At 54.0% G+C, this 22611-nt stretch overlaps 3 protein-coding genes across 8 annotated transcripts in view; all 3 read right to left on the minus strand.

Annotated features, from left to right (window-relative positions):
• Positions 1 to 11984, minus strand: part of SLC23A1 (solute carrier family 23 member 1) — a 21734-nt gene extending 9750 nt beyond the window's left edge. Inside the window, exons 1-15 of one of the 6 annotated variants that reach the window (XM_019832872.2) lie at positions 11521 to 11868; positions 10372 to 10433; positions 9597 to 9731; positions 8989 to 9146; positions 8159 to 8247; positions 7931 to 7998; positions 7565 to 7746; positions 7333 to 7453; positions 6880 to 7036; positions 6430 to 6577; positions 5775 to 5880; positions 5403 to 5532; positions 5160 to 5303; positions 4557 to 4652; positions 1800 to 2063 (exon numbers count right to left, since the gene is read on the minus strand). In XM_019832872.2, coding sequence (XP_019688431.1) covers positions 1819 to 2063; positions 4557 to 4652; positions 5160 to 5303; positions 5403 to 5532; positions 5775 to 5880; positions 6430 to 6577; positions 6880 to 7036; positions 7333 to 7453; positions 7565 to 7746; positions 7931 to 7998; positions 8159 to 8247; positions 8989 to 9146; positions 9597 to 9731; positions 10372 to 10433; positions 11521 to 11602 — 1923 coding nt within the window. In that variant the 5' untranslated portion in view covers positions 11603 to 11868 and the 3' untranslated portion in view covers positions 1800 to 1818. Of the gene's footprint in view, positions 1 to 1799; positions 2064 to 4556; positions 4653 to 5159; positions 5304 to 5402; positions 5533 to 5774; positions 5881 to 6429; positions 6578 to 6879; positions 7037 to 7332; positions 7454 to 7564; positions 7747 to 7930; positions 7999 to 8158; positions 8248 to 8988; positions 9147 to 9596; positions 9790 to 10371; positions 10434 to 11520 lie in introns of those variants that run through there. The other 5 variants (XM_003980820.5, XM_019832879.3, XM_019832881.3 and 2 more) reach the window with 5 other exon arrangements.
• Positions 11985 to 13232: 1248 nt separating this feature from the next.
• On the minus strand, positions 13233 to 16048 carry MZB1 (marginal zone B and B1 cell specific protein). The gene is made up of 4 exons (XM_003980821.5): positions 15467 to 16048; positions 14187 to 14311; positions 13708 to 13818; positions 13233 to 13610 (listed from the first exon to the last, which is right to left on the minus strand). Exons 1-4 carry the CDS (start codon positions 15668 to 15670, stop codon positions 13454 to 13456), a joined length of 597 nt encoding a protein of 198 aa, XP_003980870.3. The 5' UTR covers positions 15671 to 16048; the 3' UTR covers positions 13233 to 13453.
• Positions 16049 to 16350: 302 nt separating this feature from the next.
• Positions 16351 to 22521, minus strand: PROB1 (proline rich basic protein 1). Its single transcript, XM_006927702.5, has one exon. It carries the CDS (start codon positions 20891 to 20893, stop codon positions 17828 to 17830), a length of 3066 nt encoding a protein of 1021 aa, XP_006927764.5. The 5' UTR covers positions 20894 to 22521; the 3' UTR covers positions 16351 to 17827.
• Between the last annotated feature and the right edge of the window lie 90 nt (positions 22522 to 22611).

The following is a 22611-nucleotide window of genomic DNA, read 5'->3' on the forward strand; positions in this document are numbered from 1 at the left end:
CAGAATCTGAAGCAGGCTCCAGGCTCTGAGCTGTCAGTACACAGAGCCCAACGTGGGGCTCGAACCCATGAACTGTGAGATCATGACCTGAGCTGAAGTCGGACGCTTAACTGACTGAGCCACCCAGGCGCCCCACAGTTACTAAAATTACTAAAAAAAAAAAAAAAAGCAAAGACTAGCCAGACTTCCTAAATGTGAATCCATTGATCACGGACAAGTCACTTTTCTATGCCTTAGTTTCCACCTCTTTAAAATGGTAGAAATAATGGGGCATATGGCTGGCTCAGTCAGAAAAGCATGTGACTCTTGATCTCAGGGTTGTGAGTTTGAGCCCCACAATGGGTGTAAAGGAGTACAAAAAAAATTTCTTAAAACAGTAGTAATAACAGTATCTATCTTAGGATTGTGTGATTCGTTAATACACATCAAGCACTTAAGATAGTCCTCAGCACATAGAAAGTTCTGTTTAAGTGATTGTTATTATTACTATTAAAAGAGTATTCTAATTTTTTAAAATGTTAATTTTTGAGAGAGAGAGAGAGGGAGACACGGAATCCAAAGCAGGCTCCAGGCTCTGAGCTATCAGCACAGAGCCTGAGGTGGGACTTGACCCCACCAGCCTCGAGATCATGACCTGAGCCAAAGTCAGATATTTAACCAAGTAGCCACCCAGGCATCCCTAGAGTATTCTAATTTTGTTGGAACTTTTTTTTTTTTTTTTTCAAATTTTAGTTAAATGCTAGTTAACATACAGTGCAATATTGGTTTCAGGAGTAGAATTCAGTGATTCATCACTAATATACAACACCCAGTGCCCATCCTAATAAGTACCCTCCTTAGCACACATCACCCACCTCCCTCTATCAATCCTCAGTTTATTCTCTATTGTTAAGAGTCTCTTATGGTTTGTTTCCCTCTGTCTTTCTCTCCTCCTCCCATATGTTCATGTTTTGTTTCTCCCACATATAAGTGAAATCGTATGGCATTTGTCTTTCTCTGACTTACTTAGCATAATACACTCTAGCTCCTTTTGGAACTTTTCTTGTCAGGGAAACTAAACATTAAAACTACTTAGCTGTTTAACTGGAATCAGACATCTGCATTACAGGTAGAGATGGAAAGTTTCAGAGCATCAGCTATTCCATTTTGAAGCTCTTTGGACAGATCACCCCATTAGGGCCTGTGTGTCATAGTTTTAAGGTAATTGAAGTCATCCTGCTTTGATTTTGGGGTTCTTATTTTATGATCATTATTGAAACAAGGCAGCATATATGAGAGGAGCCCACCGGAGGGCTTGAACTTGCAACCCTGAGATCATGACCTGAGCTGAGATCGAGTCAGACGCTTAACCATTGAACCATCCAGGTGCCCCTGAGAGGATTTTTCGTGTTCTTGTGCATTGTCAGTATTTCTCAACCTATTCCATGTCATAAAGTATTATTTTTTTTTAGCATACTGGAGTGCAAGGATGGGGCTATCTGTGGCTAGAGTTTATGGTTCATGGGCTGCAGTTGACCCATTTCCTGCCTAGATACTCAGACTGCTGAAGGGGTCAGTGTGTCAGCATACTTGTAACTTCTTAGTGACCCACATCAGTTGGGAAGTTCTACTCTCATTATGAAATAACTAAGGAATTCCATTCAGAATCCATATTTTCACTTCGTATCCATCTACTTTCCCCTTAAAGACTGTGAAATAGGTCACAAAAGTGGAAATTGAGTAGTTTTGTTTTTCTTTGGTTAAAGCATAAGAATATGATTTTTCAACCCTCTCACAAAAGACCATCTAACACATCCTACCTTTCCTAGAAGTAATTTTTCAGACTTTGGTGCACGCAGACCCAGTATGTATATTATCTGGAGTGTCTTCTGGAACTGGATGCTGGGCTTTTGACCTTGAAAATCCTCTGAAGACTGGGCAGATAGGAATGTATTTCAGAAAGGCAGTCCTCTTTACCATGCTCATCCCAATGGGGAAGTCATAGCTCTTGAGGCTGGTAGACATCTCACTGTTGGCATGGGCCCCAGCTTTCCACTGTATTAGACCTCGTTCCTCTGGGCTCCCTGGAAGAGGACAGAGAAATTACCAGGGCCAGCAACCCTCCACTACCTCCCCTTCCCATAACCTAGTCCTAAGGCAGACTTCTGGAATCCATGGTCTTCATTCTCAGTTATTTTCTGGGACTAAAAAGTTACTGAATCCACAATTCTCAGCTCCTAAGTTGCAAGAGCTCGAAGAAACCCTAAAAGGTACTGGTTATACTTAGTATTTATTGTGTATCTATAGTGTACCAGTCTCTGTGCTAAGTGTTTTCATTTCTTTATCTCATTTCTCCAAAACATTCCTGTGGGAAGTATACAGGTACTATTATACAAATTTATATGATGAAGAAACAGGCAGAAAGGTTAAGTAATGGTCAGTTTACATCTCTAGTGTGGAGCTAGTGTGTGCTAAGCTGATGGGGACCAGAGAGTGCCCAGACCCGCTTTGGGGCCAAGCAAGGATATTCACAAACACTATAATCATTATTAATATTCAATATTATGATTCCATATTTAGGAAATACACTTGCTTTTATAATACAAACCTCAGAAAGTCAAGCTACTAAGTAAAATCTTTGTTGGTAGTATGGATACATAAAAGATTATTTACATCTAGGGGAGTATTTCCTCAAGAGGCAGGAAAGCAGTGCGTGAGATCTCTGAGGTTTTTACAAGAGGGCTGAGGTTAGAGAAGACTGATACAGTGTGAGTAGAAAGAGACTTCCACTAGCCCCACTAGCATTTCTTGAACTAAATTACCCCTCTTAGTTTCTGCTGTGGATGGGGAAAGAAAGAAAATGCAAGGCAGCCCATCAGCAAAATGTGCATCACACAGAAGAAAGTTGTATACAGGTAATTCCATGATTAAGGACCGGCTTCTGATTTAACCAGACCTGGGTTTGAATTCAGGTTGGCAATTAGGCAACTTGAATCAGGTAAGTGATTTGATCACTCAGCTTCAGATTCCTCAACAATGCACACTGAAGGACTATTGACGATTATGGAGCTCCTGGGTGGCTCAGTCGGTTGTGTCTAACTCTTTGATTTTGACTCAAGTCAAAATCTCACAGTTGGTTGTGCAGCTGAGCTCCTTGTCGGGCTCTGTGCTGACAGCGCAGAGCCTGCTTGGGATTCTCTCTCCTTCTCTGCCCCTCTCCTGCTTGTGTGCTCGCATTCTCTCTCTCAAAACAAACATTAAAACAAAAAAAGGATTATGGGGCATAACATGTATAATGATCCCTGGTAGTGATGGTTGCTGATAGGGAGTTGGGTTGAAGGATGGGAATGTGAGAGTCTCAGTAAGGCAGTCTGAGGCTATTAAAATCTGAGGTAGCTTAATCCAGCTACCCAAATCACAAAGTCCGTCAGTATACAGTCCAGCTGATGCCCTCTACCTCCTCAGATTCCATGAGCATAGAGGCTGCCACTTCTCTTTCTCATGTCCACAGCCAGCCTTCTAAATGGGGAGGAGTGGGTACCACCTGTTAGTCCATGGGGTAACTGCTACCAAGAGTTCTCTCATCATCTGATGCTGTCTGGAATTCCTAAAAGTGCCATGGCACTTAGGCCTTGCCTGCCCTCCAACCCTGCAGCTGTGTTCAGGCTGGGAAGTGGTGGGCGATGGAGGGCCATCATCCTTCTACTTCCATCCCTCATCTTCCTGGAATGATGCAGTCTTTAACCTCTGCCTCCATGGGGCTTTCCCTGATCCACCAGATCCCCCGAAACCCTCTACAGAGGCAGTATGGTGCAATTGTTGGGACACAAGTCCTAGACTGCATCAAATGGACTTGGTAAAAATCCCAGATTTGCAACCTGTTAAATCTTCAAATGCTGTGAACTTCGGTAAGTCACTTAACCTCTCTGATTCTGTTTCCTTGTGAAATGGTGTTGATAGTATCTACCAGGATAGTCTTTGAGAATGAAATGAGACACATAGTTTCATGCCTGACCCATAGTAGACGTTTGGTAAACGTTAACTGTGCTTGTTACTCATTAAGCAACTGGTTAGTTTTTATATTTTACAGGGAACATAAACATGAGCCAGGAGGGTTCTCAGGGACTCACTAAGTTATCTTCCACAATCCCTGCAAAAAGCCGTAACATCAAAGAGAAATATATGTTAGGGGCTCTTCTAGTAGCTAGTATTATTTGGTAGTGGGTGTTGCCAACAGACTGATGCTTCATTTGTATCTGCCCTAATCTAAGAAAGCAAAGGCTACCAAAGGCACCCCTCAACCTGGCTATCAAGAATTGGAAGGAAACAACTCACAGGGCCCCAGAATAACTTCTCTAGACCCATCCTCTTCAAGACCTATGAGGCATGACTATACCACTGTCTAGCCACTAGTCTCTCCATCCAGCCAGTGGGCACTCCACCAGCCCAAACTTCCTGTTTCTCCTTGCACGTCCTGCATTGCATGGGTCCTGGCCACACTTCTGATCGAGGGACCATTTGTTAGAGTGCATGTGAGCCCAGCCTAGTTCTGTTTCCCTCCCAGAGGTGACCCATACCTGGCACTGTGTTGTCCAGTATGAAAGCGAGGCACCCACCCACAAACATCTCTGTGGTCAGCAGCACAGTCAGAATCTGGTCCACTTCAGGAATGCCTGTGGAATAGGTCAAGGGCCAGTGGACATCTTGGCCTCACCTGAAGACCAGAGCTCAGGGACTTTCTCCCCACTTGTGGAGTTTACTGACTTCCTTGAGTGGGCAGGGAGATGACGTGGTACAAACCCCAACTTTCTAACCTATCTGTACCCTGTCCCACCCTTGGATTCAAATCCCAGTTTTGCCAATTGCTACTTATCTTGGGACAAATCATTTAACTTCTCTGAGCCTCACTTTCCTCTTCTGTAAGGTGGAAATGATAATACTATCTGTCTCCTGGAGCTGTTGTGAATATTAAATGAGCACATGTAAAGCTCCATAGCTGTCCATAGAAAGTGTCTTAGTAAAGGACAGTTGCTAATCACTTCTCAGCTTCTGGTTCACATCTAGAGTTGGGCAGGATTTGTGGTTCTGTCCTATGGTGCCTTTGACCGAGGGAGCTGTGCCCAGAGTCGAGCCCACCATACCTCCCCTATCGACCGAGATACTCAGACTAGCGGGGGCACCTGTGTTGATGACGCCGGGGTTGGACTCCAGGTAATTGGGCAGCGTGAGCCCGAAGAACATGGAAAATCCGAGCACGAACAGGTTGCGAGAGGAGTTCATGTCCACGAACTGCAAGTTGGATAGCCCCACAGCCGTAATCATGCCTGAGGGCGCAAGAGAACTGCTGAAGGCGTCCCTCAGGCCCGATGGGCTCCACCACTCCGCGACCGCGCAGAGACCCACGGCGCACACGCGGCACTCACCGAAAAGGGTGCAGAACATGCCCCCCAGGATGGGGTCAGGGAGCGAGGCAAAAAGGGCGGTGAATTTGCCAACAGTGCCCAGGACTAGCATGATGCCCGCACCATATTGCACCACGCGCCGGCTGCCCACCTGCAAGGGAGTCGGGGGGGCAGGGTTAGACTCCAGGCGCGAAGCCTGACGGGATGAGTCGAGAGGACAGGAAGGTGGGCGGGGCCTGTTATAAAAGTGAGCACAAAAGGGCCGGGGCTTGATGCGGGGCGGGACCTCTCGAAGACAGGGCGTGGCTAGGCCAAAGTGGGGGAAGCTTGGGGCAAGTCTGTGGCACAGGGAATGGGGGTGGGGCTTTGTGCCGCTCCGGCTTGTCTTGGCACCTTGGTAATCCCTAGAACGCCAATGTTGGGGCTAGACGAGGTGGACCCGTTGCCTGTGCCCAGCAGACCTGCGATAATGCAGCAGATGCCTTCCGTGAAGATGCCCCTATAAGGAAAGGGTGAGTTTGGGCCTCGGTCCAGCCTCTGCCCTGGCTTATGTCCTTCCATCACCCTGGGTGGGCTGCTCGCCTTCTTGGGGACTGGGCAAGCTGCAACTATCTGTCCGTAGTACTCCCCACTCCAGGCCAGAGGTGGGTCTGGGAGCCAAGAGCCCACGTCCGAGCGCTAGTCCCAGGGCCCTGGAACTTACTCCCTTAGGCGACTCTGGGCTTCAATTTCCTCATCTGTAAAATGGGCATAATGAGGGTACCTTGTCTCACAGAGTCGTTAGATTGCATAAGAGAATACACATGGAGGGCTATGTCCATGAAAGGTTGTCAATGACCGCAGTTTCCCTTAGGCGTCTTTATCTCAACTACTGGTGACACTCAGAGTGAGTGATGTGAGTATTCCATTTCATAAGTAAGGAGAATGAGATCTGGAAAGTACTAGTGACTTGACCAACTCCACACCTTTGAGACTCAACCTTCTCCCTACATTTGCTTCCTGAATGGCCCCCGAGGGATCAGATATTGGAGAGGGCAGGTGGCCATACCTGTTGATAGCATGTACTGGAGGGGGTGGTGCACCAGCCAGGCGGGCACAAGCATAGTAATCTCCGATGGACTCAATGATGCCGGCCAGTGTGGCACTGAACATTCCCAGGACAGCAGCCGCAGTCACTGTGGGCAGGCCCCACTGACCTGGATAGGGAGGGAGAAGGGAGGATGGGTGCAGTAACCTCTGGGATGCAGGGAGTGGACAAGACAGTATGTGGGGGTTAAGATGTCTCACGCTGGGGTGGGAGCTATACAGTTGTGGGAGCTTATTTGGGATCACTCAGAGTCATGAAGCTGGAGTGAGGCTTTGAGGAAAATACCACTCTGCCTGCCACACTATAAATGTACAGCTAATGCCAAGTGCATCACTGGCTGCGTTGGGATCATCAGGGACCATCATGGATGGTCTTAGCTGGAAGCGGAAGGGCCCAGGTGGGGTGTCTCACAGGGGTAGGGGATGCGGATCCAGGGCGCAATAGCCATGATGTCCCCTCGGGCGTCCGTTCGTGCCTGGAATCCATAAGCTGTGGGGTCTGAGGGCAGCACATTCGTCAGGGTCAGGATATAGCAGAGCAGCCACACGGTCATGATGGCCAGCACAATCTGAAGTGGGGTGGGGTGAGGGGAGCATTGAGGGCCCTGGAAGTCTTGGTCCAGGCTAAGCAGCCCCTACCGCAGCCCTAGCTCCAGCTCCAGCCCCAGCCCCAGCCCTAGCCTTCGCCCCCACACCAGCTCAGACCTGGACCCCAATACCTACTCTAGCCGCTGACTGGGACCTCACCTGTGCTCTGGCTCTAGCTCCTCTGCTGTCCTGGACCTGACCGCCCCCCGACCTTTGCCCTGGCCCCAGGTCCAGCCCCTGCCCTAGTCCCAGCCCCAGCTGTCTGTCAGCTCCTCACAGGAAACATCTTGAAGATCTGGATGCGGAAGAGAGTGAGGCCTTTGCCCCAACGGTAGACAGGCAGCAGGAAGGTGAGGTTACGCAGGTACTGGGAGAAGAGGACGATCAGGAGAATGGAACTGGGGGCAGAGGCACAAAGGAAAGATGGCTGGTAGGCTGGACTGGGGCCAGGACACGAAAGGGGTGAAAGGGCTGGGGCTGGGAAAGGATCAGGCTTAATGCCTGCTCACCAAGCTGAGATGCCCCAGTGGGAGCCAGCTCGGTCGCCAGCAGCTTGGAAGACAGACAGGCCAATGAGGGAGACCGTGGGCGTGACCGTGAGAGGCCCTATGTAGCTGAGCAGGGCCCCAGGCAGTCCCATCAGCCCGATCACCACCTCCACCATGCTGGATACCATGATTGCACCCTGGACCTGGAGAAGCAAATAATGGTACTATAAGTCACTGTTTAGAGGCTATGACCTCTACATTAAAAAAAAAAAAAAAAGAAAAAAGGTCCTGGACCACCTCCTTGAATCCTTCAACTCATCATTGGCCCTCACTCCCAACTAGCCCCCTACTCAGGTCCAGATCTCTTCTACCCAGGTACAAACCCACCTCACGTATCCGTGGGTGCCAGATATGAGAAGTGTTCAGGGGAAGACTCCAGTTACCGTAGATCTCCTCTGGGATCAGAGACAGGGACACACACATAGCCAGGGAACACAGAGAAGAAGAGAAGGTGCTGCCATGAATGCAGTCTGGTGTCTGGACTCAGGACAGTCGCCCAGACTTCCAGGCCCCTGGGCCTCCCCTCTCCAGCACAGACCCCAGAAGTGTGCCCACCTTCTGGGGGGCATTTCCATCTCTCCAGGCCCAGGATGGCTTTCGCTGGGACCAGAAATGCAAAGGCGCTGGCCTGGAACAGCGGCAGCCTGGAAGGAGAGGCAAAGAGCAACAGGGCAGGGCCAGGGGAGGGCAGGGACACAGAGACAGCGGAGATGGGGAGAGAGGGGCACAGAGAGAAGGAAAGAAAGAATCACATCCAGGGACAGAGACACAGGGACAAGGGCAGGGCAAAGCTGAGAGAAGTCGCTGTGGCCCCAGGCAGGCCTCTAACGTTTTGGGGGCCCAAGGGAGAAAACAAATGCAGTCTCTGGCCTACAACATGCTCCCTTTCCTTCCCAACCCCACTTCCTGCACTGTGAGGGGCCATGTACAGGGAAGCAAACAGCTCAGCTCTTGCATCCAAGCCCCACTCACAACCTTCCTCCATCCCCCCATCACAAAAACAACCATCTTGTGGCCACCCAAGCCTAGAGCTGTGCACACAGGGGCAGGGGCCCCTGGATAACAGACCACTGAAGAAGCCCACACAGGCCCTAAAAGGGAGGAGTGGGTGGTCCTGATTACCCAGAGTAGGGCTTCACAGGAGGAGAGCCCAGCTAGGGTATATTCCCTTAAACCCGCAGACTTCTCGCCTTTGAGGAACGTCAGGGGCCTAACGTGGGATCCCAGCTTCCGGGCTCTAAGGCTGGCTTGGGAGTAGGAGTAGTAGGTGGTGACAGATAGCAGCTTTCTCCCCCAAAGAAACAGCCCTCAGAGAAAACACCTTCTCCCACTGTGTGGATCACTGTGTGTGTTGAGGGTGGGGAGGCAGAGGCAGGACAGCTCACCGGATGCCCAGTGTGGTCTGGATGAGGGTGGTGATGCCCACGCAGGTGAAGATAGTACCGATGAGTTGGCTGACCATGTACTGGTCGCGGCCCACACACAGTGCCTCAGCCAGGAGGAAGGGCACAGCAATGGTGCCACTGAAGCATGTCAAGTAATGCTGGGGGATGGTGGGGGGGGGGGGGGAGAGTGTATGAGGTAGGGCCCATAGGGCTCAAAGGGAAACAGGGGCGTCCTAACCATCCTTATGCCTGCCTCCGTGGGCCTGAACCCATGCTGCCCCTGGCAGCTCACCCAGGGCTGATACTCCTGCAAGGGATTCCCAGAGACCTACGCCTCACCTCTCTCTGGGTTAGTAATCTGCCTCCAAGTTATTCCTGTGGCTTCAGTGGAGTGAGTCCTCTTCCCTGTGACTGCCACTCTGCCTGGCAGGTGACATGTTCCTGGGGATAATCTCTCAGGCTCCATCAGACCCCCTCCCCACCCCTGCTTGGTGACCGTCACTGTTGCTGACCTTAGGTTTCTCTTCCTGTTACCCAAGATAAACTTGTTGGCCCGGAAAGGGGTGGGGATTCTGGGGAGCATGCAGAGTGGGGGTGGGGAAGCCCACCTGGAAGCCCAGCAGAATGCACAGGTACCAGGGTGGCACATCCTCAATCTTGTACAACATGTCAAACTTGGGTTCTGTAGGCAGGGACATCGTGGGATCCCTCGTGGAGGTCCCTGCTGAGCCCAGGGACTCATGCTGGGGCAGCAGAGAGAAGGAATTCAGGGTGGAGTGATGAGGATCAGCTAAGTCCATTCTGCTCCAGAATCAATCAGGTAGCCCAAGTGGCTGTTAGATCCTCAGAAAGAGGTCCAAACCACACCCTCCCTCTCGGTTCAGCCACCCAACTGCCACTTGGCCTGGCTACTCCCTGCTCGCTCTTCACATTCCTTTGTGCAGGGATGAGTCCACTCTGCTGGCTCCTGGAGGGCTTGGGACCAGGGCATTCCAACCAAGGGGATGGGCCCCTAAGTCAGAATGCCTCGGGGAGCAACAGAGGAGGAGACCAAGAAGGCTGAAGTCTGTGGACAGGCCCTCTTGGGCACACTGTGGTTTCACTCTTGCCCCCTTGGAGATCCTCGGGGTTTCCCTGGCGGTGGGAGAGGTTGGGTCCCTGCTGGCCCTCAAGCTGGAGTCCGCCAGTCCTAAAGCTGATGACCCCTGCACCCACTGCCACCCACACACCATCCCCTAATTGCTACATTCAGCTTGGGATAGCCACTCTCGATCAAGTTCATCAGAACTTTTGTCTCTTGCTTCCCGGGGAGAAGGCCTAAGAAGGCTCTCTAGCTTCCACCCAACCCTGCCCCCCACCCAGGTCCCACCCGTTCCCCAGCACCTGTGTCTGGCCCTCGGGGTCCTCCTGGGCCCTCATCTTTGGGGCACAGGTGTGAGCGGTTCCTGAGGAAAAGAGGGGATTGGCTTTATGAAGGCCAAGAAGGACTTTAGTCCACACATCAGACATTGTTTGAAGTAAATCTGTAACCAGATCCCCAGCTCTGATTGCGAAAGGAGGACCTGGGCGGAGATAACGTATTAACTCTGGCCATGGTGGTAAAGGCCACCCAAGCCTCTGCCGTCTGAGCACGCCCTTCCCTGACTGCACCTGAGCCTGGGCATGGGACCTGTTCTTGTTTCCAAGAGAGGGTCAGAGTGCTGGTGAGGGGTGGGCAGTCTGGGAAGTTTACCAACCCCAGGGTGAGGTGGTAGTAGCGGGAGGCATTTACTAGGTCACACTCTGAACAAGACTCTTCCTCCCCACTTATTAATAACAAGTTAATAATTATCATTACCATAATCACTGTCTTGAATGAGGAATGACTGTATGCCAAGCAATTGCTATGTACTGCCGTGTTTAACCCCAGGCACTAGGCGGTATTAACCTCTTTTATAGCTGAAGAAACAGATCTAGGAGATGTGATCTGACCAAGGCCACATAGGTGCATGATTTTAGAAAAACATTCCAAAAACTCAGGTTGGCCTGAACTCTGGAGCTCATGCTATAAATCAGCCATTAAATTTGATAAAGACCTGCCCTCCCCACACAGCCACTAATCCCTCAGTTTCTCAGAGGCCCAAAACAGATGGGCCAGCCTTGCCTGTTCCCTATGTCAAGACAATGATTCCCTTCCCCTCCTGGGCAGGACTGGCTACATAATTCACAGGCCGCTGTGCAAAATGAAAATTTGGGACCCCCGTTCCAAAAGCATTATGAATTTTAACACAGCAGTAGTAGAATATTAAACCAAATATAAGGCCTTTCTAAGCACTGGGCTCTGTGTGAGTGCATGTCACTGAAACCTGCCCTCGACTCAGCCTGTCTTCTCCTCCTGGCAGGCCTACCAGCCTGATCATGGGACCTGGGGGCTAAAGGTGGTTGGGAGGGTCTGAGGAGCTGAGGCTCTTCAGCTGGTGGGGATGGACCTAAAGTTCCTGGTTCTGCTTCCCTCTGGGCTGCCCCAGCCCCAGCCCCCCAGGGCCCACCTACTTCTGGGTTGCTGTGCCCACGGCCAGGCCCTGTTCCAAGGACCCACAGGCAGCAGTGCTCTCCACCTGGGCAGCAGCTTCATCCCACGGCCGTGAATCCGTCGTCAGCTTCTCCAGTCCCCAGCTGTTCCTCTGTCTGCCTATCTTCTCCTCTCCCTTCTTGGCTCTTGCTGCCAGGTTTCCCAAAGTCGTCTGACCAGTTTGAAGCTTCCAAACTTCTCCTTAGCATTTTCCTCCCCACCTGCCTCTCTCCACCCCAGTACTCCCCAGGGGGCTATGGAGACTGAGCTCCACCCCTTACACTTAGGTGCACAAGTCCCACAGACATTCAGTTCAACCCAGCCACATGCCACACACACAGAAACAAGGCAGATATGTTGTACATGGTTTCAGGTACACAAACAAATGGATCCACTGCACTCAGACTGTGCTGCAGTGTATCTAAATCACTCCATGTAGGGGCGCCTGCGGGGCTCAGTCGGTTGAGCGTCCGACTTCGGCTCAGGTCATGATCTCACAGTCAGTGGGTTCTAGCCCCTCGTCGGGCTCTGTGCTGACAGCTCAGAGCCTGGAGCCTGTTTCAGATTCTGTGTCTCCCTCTCTCTCTGCCCCTCCCCTGTTTGCGCTCTGTCTCTGTCTCAAGAATAAATAAACATTAGAAAAATTAAAAAAAAAAAAAAAACTTAAAAAATAAATCAATAAATCACTCCATGTAATCACAGGGCCACACAGATCCATGTCATAGGATCCCATCTCCACACCCAATACACTGGCAGCTCAGCTGGTTCCTTGGGCCCTGGCTCTCTTCCTGGTGACTAGGGGATCTCTCCTGGGGTGAAGGCCAGGGAGGAGGGGCCTCAGGCAGATAGGGACCAGGTAATGGAATGTAGGGGACCAGGCTGCAGTATAGCTCATAAAATCTGGAGGGGTCAGGTCCTGCCTGGGGCACCCCTATTCCTCCAGCAATGACTTCCCCCCCAATTCCCCAAATCTGAATCCCCTCCCAGCCCTGTCACTACTCAAACTTGGACTTGGTTTGAGCCTCTTTTATTTTCTAAGCCTTGGTTTCGGTGTCTGTCAACTGGGGATTAGAGTGTCTGTTCTGTCCACCTCCCAGGGCTTCAGCAGATCAGAGAGACACCCACAAAAGAAACTACAAGGTATAGCACTGCCTGCCCACAGGTTCCCAGACTTAGGTGGGGCCCAGGTGGAACCATTTCCTCCATTGCTAAGGAAAGGTCTCAGGCCAGAAGAATTTCTGGGGAGAGCAGGACTTAGAATCAAGATACTGAATCGAGCACGTTCCAGGAACCCTGCCCTCCCCAGTCCCAGGCAGACACCTAGGGCTCAATCATGCCAGCTAGGGTCAGAGGTAGAGTCCGGAAACTGAGCAGCTGCTGGGCATAGACCCAGTTAGACCAGTGTTCAGGGAGGGGCACAGATAGCAGAGTGCTAAGTAGGTGTGTCCACAGGTAGTCTGCTCATGGAGTTTTCCTTTTCTCTCATGATGGATCTGGGTTTTATCATTCATATAACTGATTCCATATGCCTTTGACAGCTTGCTCACATTTCTAGCCATGACAGGTCTCACCTACCTCTGGAAAACTGTATGGAAGTGTATTTGGCCCTCTCTAGGTACAACCTCAGCAGAAATACCAAAGTCTGACTTTCCAGCCCCATGAGCACCTTTTGCAGACGGAAGGAATCAAGAAATGGAGGTCACTGGGTTTTATTTGAGTCCAGAAGGGAAGGCCTCGCCTCACACACACCAGGCCCCAGTGTTCTAAAGCCTGAGGAGGGGGGTGGTGGCCATGGCAGCACAGAAAAGCATGGCCTCCCTGCCCTCCAGGCAGCCTGCACAAAGGAGTAGGACAGATCCAGAGGAAGCCCAGCTCCCTTCAGGGGCTGACCAGGAAGGGGAAGGAGCAGTTGGACTAGAGCTCTGTCTTCGTGACAGGTGCCTCCTCTGAGCAGGCCCCCTGGGGGCCTCCACACAGCAACGCCTCCAGAGCCTCTCGGCCTTCTTGGTGGGCTTTGTAGATCTGGTCTTCTCCAAACTCCCCCAGGTAGTGCAAACATGTCATGGAGAGCCTAGGGGAGCCCAGCAAGAGCCTCAGACTTTGCCTGCCCCACAGGGGGCTGATCAAGGCTCCAAAGTCTCCATTCCACCCCCCATTCCTGCCATCACCTGGTGGGCCAGGGGCCCCCTGTGATCATCACGCTGATGTTTGGCTCTGGCCCCTTGCTGAGTCCTGGGCCCGTGAGACGTTTCACCTGGTTCACTTCTCGGACCCCGTAGCTGGAAGCAGTGGGGAGGAGAGATACAGCATTAGTGGGAGCCCTGCCAGCAAGGGATCCATCCCCACATGAGGCTGAGCACACTGGGAATTTGCTGAAGCCAGAGCCCAGATTCTGATCTTCCCTGATGGAAAACTGAGGACCAGAGAGGGAAAGCCCCTGGCCCAAGGTCACACAGCAACCATATATCCTGGCCACCTACCATTCTACTTGCTCCTAGCTCCAGAGCTCAGACTGCCTCACAGCCAGCCCCCTACCTTAGACCAGAGCCCTAGTGGATTGTGTGTCTGGCGTGAGTGGGAGAATGAGAACCCTACCCATCATCCCTTCCCCTGGGGGAGGGTGGTAGGGACCAGACTTTTGACTCACCCCTGCCAGGTCTGGGAGCAGCTCCGGTCCAGGATGTCTGTGTATACTGATTCACTCAGCTCCTGCTGCCCTCCTGAGTCCCGGGTGTGAAGCTTGGCCTCTGCCTTTGCCAAATGTTGCCACATCTAGAACAAGGAGGGGCTGAGAGCCAGGACTTTTGGACTGCTCAATGGTGGGAGAGGGGCAGACAGGAGCCTGGGTCTCCGGGAGAAAGTGAGGTGAGCCTTTTGAGCAGGAAACTCCTGTGAACAGGCTTCATGGCCCTCCCACAGGCTCGGAAAGCTGAGACTGGGTCTGCTGAGATAGGATCCACTTCCCTGGAATGGGGTGGGTGGGAAACTCTGAAGTGGAAAGTTAGGCCTGAGCACTGGGCCTCCTTCCCCAGGGCACACCTGCCCATCAGCACATGATATTTTATTTTATTTTTTTTAAGTTTATTTATTTTTAAGAGAGAGAGAGAGAGAGAGAGAGAAAGAAAGAATCCCAAGCAGACTCCTGCACTGTCAGTGCAGAGCCCGACATGGGGCTCAAGCCCAGAAAATGCAAGATCATGACCTGAACTGAAACCAAAAGTCGATGCTTAGCTGACAGAGCCATTCTTCTTCTTAAACCACAAGAAGGAAAGAAAAAAAGAAAAAAAAAAAACAAAAAAAAAACCAGAGCCCAGTCTTCAATGACACGTGTGCTCATAGGCTCCCCTCCCCCCATAGAGATATTCGGGCATGCTTGACAGGCTTGTGCATGAACAAGAGATACACACATACTCATATATTCATGTACTCAACCCACATGCACACATGCACATATACACCAGTGCTCCCTGGTCATATTTTGGGAAGAAGCCCCAACGTGAGGATAAGCCTGGAAAAGAAAGAGTCCAAGGGGACAAGCTCGTGACTCCCTAGAGTCTCAAGATATTGTGGAATGGGTGTCCCAGATAATCTGCTCGCTGTTGGGCAGAGAAATGGGTAAACTGAGGCATGGAGGTTTAGGTGAGGTGAAGGTGGAAATATCATGGAAGCCTGAATCTAACTCGATACCCTGGGATTGAGAGTTTAGAAATCAAAGGCCAGGGGCGCCTGGGTGGTTCAGTCAGTTGAGCGTCCCACTTTTGATTTCGGCTCAGGTCATGATCTCACATATATAAATAAATATTAAAAAAAAAAAAAGAAAAGAAAAAGAAATCAAAAGCCAAAAGTAGAATCTGAGGTAGAAGGAGGGGACTGTCTTCAAGAGGGGCCTGGATAGGGTCAGGGGAACTGCTGGGGGGAGGTACTCACCTGGTAGGCCACCGCCCTGCAGGCATCACAGCGCAGGTGAGCAGGCATATGAGCTGAGTACTTCTCCTCATCGTCCAGCTGCGGGGCAGTGGCTGTGAGTGGAGGCCTGTCTCCAAGGCCCCCTTGGATGCCCCAGGCTCCCAGCAGCAGCAGTGTCAGTGTCAGTGACAGCCTCATGGTTTGTGGAGCTGGCTCAGTGAGCATGGGCTGTGGTTGGGGTGCAGGTGTGCATGTGTATGTGTGCAGTGGGGGCCGCCCCGGAACTCCTGACCCAACCAATGGGGAACCAACACCTCACCCCTCCCACTCTCTCCCTTCCCCCAGGGCCCTGAAGATGCCACGTGTGCACCTCCTCTAGTGGGATCCTTGCTTCAGCCAACTCAACTCCATTTCACAGATAGGGAACAATGATGTAAGGAGGGGGGCTGAGCATGGGCAAGAACACATGGGAGCTGATACCTCCCATGTCCTGCGATTTGGCAACTCAGTGGGCACTGTCCTGAGTACCTTGGGGGAAGAGGTACTTGGTTAGTGTCATTTTTATGAGCACATGAAGGCTCAGAGAGAAGTGACAAATCCAAGACCATACAGCTACAAGGGCCATACTGAAACTGGAATCCAAACCGGATTGACCCCAAAGCCACTGGCCACTCAGCCACCAGGAGGAATTAGGTCACAGGCATGGCTGCCAGCCTAGGGCTCCCTCCCCGGGAGGCAAGTTTGCTGAGGCAAGGATGCCACGGCACATGAAAGACACACATGGGCTCCTTCCCTGAGCCTGAGGGCCATACCAAGGCATGGAAGAGCATTATGAGGGGTGTTAGGGGTTGTGATAGGAAATCAGAAATCAGACAAGTTACACTAGTCATTCCGACCATCATGGCTCATTGGGTCAGTGATTTATTGCACACCAGGATGAGGTGAGGGGACCAGGAGCAGCCCAGGGCCCTTCATGTCATCAGAACCAGCATCTCTGGCCATAAGAAGATGTTCAGGTTATTCTACTCATAGTTCTCCTGGTCAGCTTCCAGTCCAAGGCAGAGAGGCAGACAGGTAGACTTCAAGGGACCCAGACCCCCCAGAGGCCTGGAACCTAAGTAAGGCATCCATCTCTGTCCCCAACAACTGCTTCTAATGGGAACTCTTCTTCCACAAACTCATCACATCATCACTTATCAGTTCTACAAGCTTCTGCCAATTCAAGCTCAGAACTCCACACAGACCCCCATGCAGAGCATCTCCTACCCCATTCATCTCTCTCAGGCCTCCTCAGAGGCTCCTACAATCTCAGGGCAATTAGAACACAGGCCCTTCCTTGCTGTGCCCAGCCTGCAGAGCCACCCCCTCTCTGGGCATGGTTGCCACAACTGTTACTGAGGCAGTTGAACCAGTTGAGGCTCCATGTCTCTGTCCCTGCCCTCATCCCGACCCCAGGGGCACCCCTTTTACTGCCAGCCTTAACTCATCCTCCATTACACCCAGAACCCAGAATGGTCAAGAATCTCTGCTTGTAAGTCCTTCCTGATGATTCACTTCATCTGCTTTCCACTCTGGGTGGGGATGGCTTAAGCCCCCCCACTCCTGGCCCTAGGATGAGCCAGCTCAGCTCTGAGGGCTTAGAGAAGCCAAGTCAGATGCTGAGGTTAAGGGGAGGATGAGAGTTTGGGCTCCCAGTTGGAGACTACAGCTGCCTCCCCACCCAACCCCCATCCCCAGGCTGACTGTCCATAACCATAACCACTTCCATGTTACTTCCTTGCTCTGCCTCCACCTGCTGTCTCAACAGCTCTCCTTCTCAGACCCTGCCTGGCCTAGGGGCTGCACTGGCCACTTTCCCACACAGTCTCCCAGGCCAAGGCTCACACCCTCTTCCAAAGAATAACAAAGTTTCTAGCCAGAGTCCTTCTCCTTCCACCCCACCAGTGCTCACTAGCCTGCTCCATCTCAGCTGGGTCCACCATTCAGGGAGGGACAGACAGCTCACTACCTCTGGGAGCAGCCCAGCCCTCTGCTGCTCCTATTTCTTGTTGCCCCTAGCAAACCCCAACAGCCCCTCAAATTGGCTCCTAGGGACAACTCTTGAGACCCCTCACTTTTACACACACACAAACACACTACACTCTGGGAATGCTTGGGAAAGGAGTATACAATTTTGTTGGGGGAGGAAGTAGGCAGCCACTTTCTGAATTCCAGCTCCATCAGTCCCAAAGTTTCAGATACATTCTCTGAAGGTAACTTCCGGTCTGAAGACTGGATGCGATGAGTAAAAGAAAGAGGTGATAGAAGGAAAGAAGGGCAGGGGACTGGATGCCAGAACCTCCAAGGCTACCAACAGGCCCCAACACCATGGGGGATCAGACCTCACACTGGGAACAAGGACCCTTTGCCGGGCTGGGCTGAACCTGAGCTGTTGGGTGGAGCACAGAGGAGCAGAGGGGGTGCGGGGCTGGGGGTTCCACTCACTGGCAGATAATACATCCCGTCCAGGTGCCCCGCCTCAGAGGCCCAGGGTAGCGGGGGGCCGCTGAAGGCCGGCGGGCCCGGGGATGGCGGCATCGACAGGCTGGGGATAGGCCCATAGGCGGGCGGGTAGAGGCTGGAGCCCAGGGCCAGCGGGGTGTAGACGCGGCGGGGTGGCCCTGGGGGCGATGGCGGCAGCAGCACCTCTACATATTGCCCGCTCTCTGGGTCGAAGAGCAGCCGTAGCCGAGGCTGTCGCGGCGCCTCCACAAAGTAGTATCGGCCGCTCTCGGGGTCCACCAGGACCTTCCCCGGATACGCGGTCCCAGGTGGCTTCCGCGCCCCCTGGAAAGGGCCTTCTGGGGACCGGTCCATCGGTGGCGCTGACGCGGCGCGGGGCTGGGGCGGGGCCATTCTGCCTGCAGACGCCTGGGGCTCCCGCGGGAGAGACGACTGGACAGCAGTCGCGGTCTCGGGGGCCACACGAGGCGTCTCCAATTTGGGTGCTATCCCAGGGCTCAAGCTAGGGTTCGCCTGAGGGGAGCTGGGACAGGGTGGTCTGGATGGTTGGGGCCCGGCTGGCCCTATGGGCGACTGCTGGGGTGAGGTGCGAGCGCCTCCTAGAGGGCTGGTCCGCCCCTGGCCGTCAGGGACCAGGCGCTGGACCTCCGCATCCCGGTTCTCTACGCCAGAACCGCGCACCAGGACTCCCCCAGGTCCCTCCCGCCGGCGGCCCAAGGCCAGTGCACCAGGCAGGCGGATCTCAGTGCGCGCGAAGGGTTTTGCCGTGCTGTTCTCTGCTCTCCGCCTCAGGACCCCGTTGGGCTGTGAAGCGTCCCGGGGGACTGTGTCGGGGGACGGCTCTGGGGGCTCGTAGGGGTGCGTCACGACTGGCAGAAAGTCCTTCAGATAAACAGAAGTGTAGTGAGCTGGGGCTGGGGACTCCAGCGCCTGGAACTCTTGTGTCTTGGATGAGCCGCCCTCCTCTCCGCGGGGTTCCGCCGGAGGCGCAGGCAGCCCCGAACCTGGTGTTCCCGGAGGAAAGCTTGGCGCGTACGTGGTCTTCACCATCTTGCGCACGTCGCGGGGCCGTGGAATGGCCACGCGCGGTCGTCCCGAGGCTGCTTCTCCAGGGCCCGAGACTTCCCGGTGCACATCGGCATCCAAGGTGCCCACGAGGCGACTGAGGGGCAGCTCGGGTGCATCCACTTCTGGCGACGGCTGACTGCCTCGGAAGGCAAGATTCCGCATCTCCCGCGTGGACGGACTCTGCGCGTCTGTGAGCTCGGGGGTCCTGGGGGCGGACGGTCTAGGCAGCGCCAGCTCCTCCTGTCCTATCCCATTTAGAGCTTCCGATGTAGGTACGATCGATGAGCCCTGCAGTGTGGGATCCCACGTCTCTTGGGGAGATGGGTTCCACGTCCCATTAGTATGATCTGGAGCCTCCAGTGAGGACAAGGCCGGCGGGGACGGGCTCCTATTGCCCTCTGCGGTATTCCCAACTGCAGGTTTCGGAACCTCCCACAGGGAAGGAGCTTCGGGGGATGGGCTTCTTGTTCTGGCAACACCCTGATTCCACTGAGAACGGATCGGTGGGGAAGGGCTTCTTCTGCTGACAGTTTCCTCGATAGCAGGATCCTGATTTCCCCAGGCAGAGGATGCCTCGGGAAACGACGGGCTACTTACTCTCCGAATAGCTCGATTCCATGGAGGCAGATTCTGGGGGGACGGGCAGTGAGGACCCCGTACGGTCCCATTTGGAGCCTGCCACAGTGGGGACGAGCTCCTAGGTTTTCCAGCCTTACTCGGAACCTCCCGGGGGTCCCTAGACTCAAAAGGCGGAGACGGTTCTCTCAGGATGGTTCGATCCAGAGTCTCTCGCGGGAACCGAGTCTTGAGTTCCTGACTGTGCGCCTCCTGAATCTTCTCCCCTGACTGCAGGAAGATGCTGGAACTAACCGGACCCAGCGGCTCGGTCCCCGGCGCGGGCTTGTCACGCCGAATCGCGCGCTCTCGGAGGCTAGGCCACGGCCGTGGTGCCCTGGCGGGGGCTGAACTATGATGCACGCGGGGTGGCCGAGACCTGGCCTCCTCCAGGACCTTTCGGGTACTGCGGGCCGTTTCCCGGGTCGCACACTCCAGCCGCCCCGTGGGCCCGAAGGTGGCGCTGCTCCGGGCAGGGGCCGCAGGGCTTAGTTTTCTGGCCAGTGCTGTCTGCACTAGACCCGCGGCTTCCTGCAGGCGGCCCAGAGACTCATCCAGGGAGCCAGTGCGCAGAAGCAGTCGGGGGCGCGGCGCGCCCGCCTCCCGCGGGGGGCTCCGGGGTCGGGGGCGCAGCTCAATTTGACGCTTGGGCACAGTCCGGGGTCTGGCGGGCTCGGCACGTTCCTCCAGCGCCACCTCCACACACTCGAACTGCGCTGGGGTCGCAGGACTTGGCCCGCGGGGCCGCAGCTCCAGGTAAGTGGCCCAGCGGGAGCCACCGTTCGGGGCCTGAGGCGTCGGTGTTGCTGGAGCAGGAGTCGAGGGCCCGGGCGGAGAGAGGCTGCGGAAAGCTCGAGCGGTGAGCTGTTGCACCTCGCTATCCGCCGCGTCCGAGCGGCTGAACAGGGCCCCGGCGCCGAAGATGACTTCCATCTCCCCCGACGGCAGCATGCGCAGCTGGGGCTGGGGTGGCCGCGGGCCGGAGCCCGGGCCTCGCGGGAAACCCGAGCTGGTCCCGAGCTGCTGGCGGCTATTCTGGGCGCTGACGGACAGGCGAGGCTGCGCGCCCGCCCCCAGCGCAGGGGCCACCCCGGGCCAATTCGCTCGGCACTCCGCGTCCGGCCCAACGTCCGGGGGCTCTGGAGAACCCGGAGCAGTGTGGTAGGAACCTGACGAACCGGAGGAGTCCTGGCGCCGGGCGGGGACCTCAGGCAGGCGCCCTGGGAGCCCAGGCAGGGCTGGCGGTGCGAACGCGGTCAGCATGGTGGGGCTGGACGCCGCGCACTACCTCCCTCACGTTAGCCTCCGCCGGTGCCGCGGACGCCCGCACTGTCCCCGCCCCGCCCGCGGGTGTCGTGGGGGTCACCGCGCCTTAAAGCGGCCGCGTCCGCTCGCGAAGCGGTGGCGTCGCTAGCAGGAGAGACTTGGGCCCTAGGCTCTACCTTTCCAGCTTTCTCCCCTGGCGCGGGCCAGAAGCCTAGGCTGCGTCGCCAGGCTTTGGCTGACATGAAGGTGAGGGAAAGGCAGGTGTGCAACTTGAAGCCAGGGGCTAGGCCCATCTCCACTCCTCCACAGGCTAGGAAACAGGCTGAGCAGGGGTCTGCCTAACAAGGACCATGGTGGTATGGATTAGAATGTGAGCCAGGGGGCCCGGACCACACTTTCAAACCAGGCAACTCAGATCTTGTGAGCAATTTCATCTTCTCCTTAGCCCCCAGTGTCTTCCCATCACCTCAGTGCACCCCTTCTCCCCAGCCTTATCACTTGTACTAGCTAGAGTTCATAAGGGTGTACCCACCACCTTCCTTGACCCATCAGCCCACGATCCGATAGAAAGCATTGCTTGGTAAGCTCCCTCGACCCGGAAAGTTGTGCCAGGGCCTCAGGTAGGTGCTGTCCCTGGCTGGACCCATTGCTTTTAGTGGGAACATCCTGGATGGGGCTGGAGTGCATAGCTCTAGCATTCCCATTCTGCCTTGGCACCTAGAACAAGCCCTGGATGCCTATGTGGGGGTCTCCTAGGAACCTCTGGGGGTAGCTGTGGCCCCCTGTATAAAGACTCTGAGGCAGAAAGACCTCTGTGCTCTCCCAGGCACTTGCAAGGCCCTCACTCCAGCACCCTGGGGACAGGAACAGATTGGGAAGGAGTCACCACCTGTCATAGCCCTGGGACAATGACAATGGGCACCATTTACCCTTAAACTTCTGGCTTCGAGTTCCTACTATGATTCAGGCTCCAGGTGGCCTTGGAGCAAACGCATCAGCACCCCCATCCCCATTGTACTCATCCTCACACTGACCCAGGTTAGGCTAGACTTGACAAATCTGACTCAGCCTCTGAGTGGGTCTCCTGCCTGGGTATGTCTCCATGACCGCCTAGCCATCAGAGATGGCTTGTGAAAGGATCAAACCTACCTATCATCTAGCCCTGCATATGCAACTTTAGTGAGTCCTAGACCCTTCGCAGACTTCCCCCACCTTAAAAATAGACATAGCATGGTCCTTTTCCCTTCCTTCCCTTTGGGAAGACTCGAGCTTCTGTTTGGGGGAAGTGTAAGAAGGTGCAAGTGTGATTCACAGGTATAACATAACATTATATGATGGAAATTGATTTCCCAAATTCATTGTGGTCCTGGAACCCATGATCTTTGATGTCTCTGGTCAGGACTTCACACACACACACACACACACACACACACACACACACAGCCCTTCCTGCTCTATAGCCAAGTTGGGAGAGTTAAATTTACCAAGGCACTGGGAGTGGGGTGGGGTGTTTACAGGTAACCAGGGGTAACCAGAGCTGTTTACATAGGGAGGGATTAAATACCAAGAGTAGGAAGGACAGTGCCTATTAGATAACAAAGTAGTCCTCCCCTACGCTATACCCCCACACTTTCGCTCCCCCTACTATCCAAGGGAGGGAGGGAAGTGGCAGGGGCTGGAGACTTGAGCAGCATCCTTTTCTGAGCCAAGGAGTG

The sequence above is a fragment of the Felis catus genome, chromosome A1 (genome assembly GCF_018350175.1).
Source record: "Felis catus isolate Fca126 chromosome A1, F.catus_Fca126_mat1.0, whole genome shotgun sequence".
NCBI lineage: Eukaryota > Metazoa > Chordata > Mammalia > Carnivora > Felidae > Felis > Felis catus.